The 3,953-nt window shown below is 42.3% G+C and overlaps 1 protein-coding gene across 1 annotated transcript in view; it reads right to left on the bottom strand.

The window, feature by feature from the left end:
- The window catches only part of LOC108574890, a 13,857-nt gene that overhangs the window by 953 nt on the left and 8,951 nt on the right, over positions 1-3,953 (bottom strand). Inside the window, 5 exon segments of the mRNA XM_017937545.1 lie at positions 3-79; positions 162-1,366; positions 1,579-1,866; positions 1,978-2,281; positions 2,365-2,695. Of these exon segments, the coding sequence (XP_017793034.1) occupies positions 3-79; positions 162-1,366; positions 1,579-1,866; positions 1,978-2,281; positions 2,365-2,695 (2,205 nt within the window).

Below are 3,953 nucleotides of genomic sequence, written 5' to 3' on the forward strand. Positions count from 1 at the left end.
AGACGTCTGCATCACGAACTCGTCCAAAAGGGTTGGATTTATGGGTGTCGTGGAGCGTGGCCTCTCAATAGGTATCGTTCTAAATAGCAACGGTATCATTATTTCATATTTTATTAATACCAAGAAAGTTGTAAATGGTATTTACATTGTGAAACAATTACCTCACTTCTTGAAGTCGTTGTTTCACAGGCAGGATCGGCACAGCCACGCTTTTCTCCAGGGGCAAAGTAGTGGGCACGTAAGGGAGATCCTCCTCGAAGCTCTCCTCGTAGAACAGACCCTTCCTCTCGTCTGGCAATTCCTCAGCAAGCTTTTCAACCTTGTTCCTTATGAACTCTATCTCCGAGTCCCTCTCTGACTCTGAACTATTGTGATCCAGGTCAGAGATCACGCTAGGCGTTTTTACTAATCCATCAGCAACCTTGAGTCCATCGTCCAACAAATCTGACCTCTTGCTCTCTACAGTTTGAACCACTTGTTGTTGTTCCTTAACTTGCTTTTGTTTCGTAACATCTTCATATATTCTCTCCGGTGGGTCAATAATTTGTTGTATCTCCTTGCTTCTCCTCTTTGGTTTCGTAGCTTCCTTCTTTCCAATAGAGTCCTTCGACGAACTGCTGGACATTCTATGCTCCGAAGGAGGCTTACCATCCATGGACGACGACGATCTAACACCAGGTTCACTAGCCTTCCCATGGTTACCCAATTTTGAATCTTTAGACGAACTTCTAGAGATCTCAGAATCTTTCGAAGTACTCTGAGGTATCTGTTGACTGTCCCTTGAATAAGACGACCTCGACGTAGTCTCTATCATAGCCTCAATCTTTATCCTCGTTGGAGGATAGTGTTCTATAGATACCTCTGTAACTATGCTTCCCGTTCGAGGCTCTGATTCGTACTCATCTAACAATTTAGTGGGTGTTTCAAGTGGAATAGACACGCTCTCCGAAGGTAAAGCTTCTTCGTAATTCCTGTCGTCAGCGTGGAGACTGATGAAGATAGAATCATCCTTACGATTCTCTTTTTCGGCGTTGAAACGGAATTCGACGTGACCGATGCTCTCCAAAGATGGATGACCACCAGTGGTCTCTAAATCAGTGTTACTAGAGGCTGCTATTGCCTCGTCGTAGCTCTTCTTTCTCTCGCGCTTCTTGAACAGGCTTAACGTTGATGAGAGCACACTCTTGTTCTTCGAGTCCTTCTTTAAGCTGCCTGAACCCTTGTCTGGTATGACTCGCTCACGAGACTTGGACCTGCTGCGCAAACTCTCGGTGGTGTCCTTGATCTTCGAGGTCAAACTCCGTCGCGGTTTCGTGCTTGGCGACGGTGATTCTGGGCTCAACACACTGCTGTTGTCTGTACGAGCCTTAAAAGTTGAACACGCGGTGGTCAAAACATGCAGTGTCTTTTGTTCGAGATTCTTCTCGACTAAGCTAGCGGATCTTCTACAAAGACAAAAGCGGAGGAATCCATTGTGGACGAAGTGTGAAGCGTATGGTGGGCCTAGTTTCTACTTTGTATTAATAATACTCCAAGCATTCAATGGAAGCGATTAATGGATCAGTTGTACGAATGTACCTTGAACAGGGAAGCGAAGCTGCTCTTTCTGGAAACGGAGGAGGGACTGGGCGTACGCGAGCCCTCCAGGTCTCGTACCTTTTGGTGCCTGGCCAGTTTTGGACTACCTGTTACGCTGCTCGTCGTTGGAGTAGTCTGAACGATCTCCTTGAAATTCTGCGCCTTTTTTCTTTTGTCGTTGAAGTCCAAGGTGACTGGTTTCTGAACCTCCTGCGACTGATTCCTCTGCTGTTGCTGTGTCGTTGTTGAACTTTGCGTTTCTGCTACTGGTTTCTTCACTACTGGTAGCTGAAGATTATAAGAAATATTCTTTAATTATTTCAGTGATTATGAAAGTAGTTGCTCAGTCTTTTTCTTTTTATAATTACTGATATTAAATTTACTCATTAACCAATGTACCTCTATGTTCACCATCTCCAAGATTCTCTTCGTCTTTTCCACTTCTCTCTTGAAGATCTCTTTCCTCTCTTCACGACCTCGTCGTCTAGGTTTGTCCAGGGGATCCGGCTTCAGATTTCCATCGACCATCGATACTTTTATGCTTTCAGGTATCAGAGCTTTGGTGGTGTCAGCCTCCCGTTTCAGTAGAATTTTCTCCAAGTCATCTGTCTCCGGTTTTGATGGTTCTATCAAATTGTCAGCCAACGTTGGCTTGCTTCCACAGAAAGATGTTTCCAGCAGACATTTGTGTGGGCTTGGAGATCTAAAAAAACGCAATAATTTCTCTTTTAAATTAATTCAATTTATTTAAATACAATTTATAATTGAAGAAGCAGCTTCTGTCACCTCGAAGACGTGGCTGAGACAACAGAGAGCTTCCCAGAGGCCCCAGAACCTTGGCTACCCACAGAGGAGAGTCTCGAGGTTCTGCCACTGATATTTAGCAGAACAATCTCTGAGCAATTGCTGTCTTTACGCTCTCTGTCCAATTGTTTGCCACTGTAGTCAGACAGAGAGCCATCTTCCTTTCGTCTCTTAGCTAATTTCTTTGATTCTCTTCTCAGATCTTGCTCATGAACGGGATCTTGCAAATCCAACTCCTCTGTCGACGATCTTAAGTCTTGGGCGTCTTCTTTATAGCCTAGGGTCAGCTTGCATCCAGGTGGAGGTTCTCCGCCTGAAAATTTCATTTTTGTTCTCTTAAAAATCATATGAAATAGATTTATGTCGCTTCTAAGCTCTAGTGGAAAGTAAGGAATAAATCTAACGAAGATGAAGATTTAGAGTGGCGAAACCGGTGACGCTAAATCCTCGTTCTAACAACTGCTATAGCTAACAATGCAACTAGTGAACACTGTGCTATCTACATGTTGGATGAAAGCTCGCAAATTGTAATGATCTTACTTTCAAATTAATTAAACATTGTCTAACATTGACACATAGAGTTCTAACTAGTGAAATAAATCGTTTCACAAGAAAAAATGAAAAAGGAAGGGAAAAAATCGATTGTTCGTTTTTACTTTGTGAAGAAGGTCACTGAAAGCATTCACGCTCGCAAACAACGACTCTAGCAAACGAATCTGTAGTATCGCATGTGTGTCATCTGACAAAAGCGACCCTCTCGAATATAGGACAAACTTGCAGCGGTCTTCGTTCCCCTTGAATTCTCCCATAACTCGCGACGTGCGTATTAATTCGCAGCACACCAGCAGAAACAGGGTACGCGTTATCTCCAGGGAGCGCTCAGAGGCGTATTTGCGAACGATCGATCGCACAATTTTCTTCCTCGAGTATAATTTGAAATTCTCTTCTACGAACTCCCGTCTTTTTTATTGACAATTTTTAACCACTAGCCCGTTAGAAGATCTTACAATTACTTTTTAACTCTTTCGATATGATTCGACTACTTATATACATACATACTGTATTCTGTAAGGGATAAGATCACGAAAATTAAGGAATGCGCAACCATTTCTTGATCTTTTTTACCTTTTCTTTCCATTCGATGTACATCGAAAGAGTTAAGATATTTAGTACCGAATGACCACTAACAAACGCAAGATTTATTACTGACAGTCAATGATCATCTTGAAGAAAGTAATAACATCAGGTATTCACAAAAGGATTCTACTTAGTAGTGACAATCTATCAAGAATCATAATAGGAAGACTTACTGACATATTACATATACCATTACAATAACTAACACTTATTATTTTCAGTTCTTTAAACAATGTTTTTCTGTACCTTGGAAATCTGGCTATCAACGACCAAACGAATGCATCGGCTGCGACTGATCATTCACACAGGGGGGGAAAAAGACAAATAGAACGCTATTCGCGACTAGGGATGAAACTCGAGCTATCCCTTTTTTGAAACTTCCACGAGAGAGAGAGACAGAGACGCATTGTCTGTGTTATAGAGAGAGAGATGTG

This window comes from Habropoda laboriosa, unplaced genomic scaffold, assembly GCF_001263275.1.
Source record: "Habropoda laboriosa isolate 0110345459 unplaced genomic scaffold, ASM126327v1 scaffold210, whole genome shotgun sequence".
Taxonomy (NCBI): domain Eukaryota; kingdom Metazoa; phylum Arthropoda; class Insecta; order Hymenoptera; family Apidae; genus Habropoda; species Habropoda laboriosa.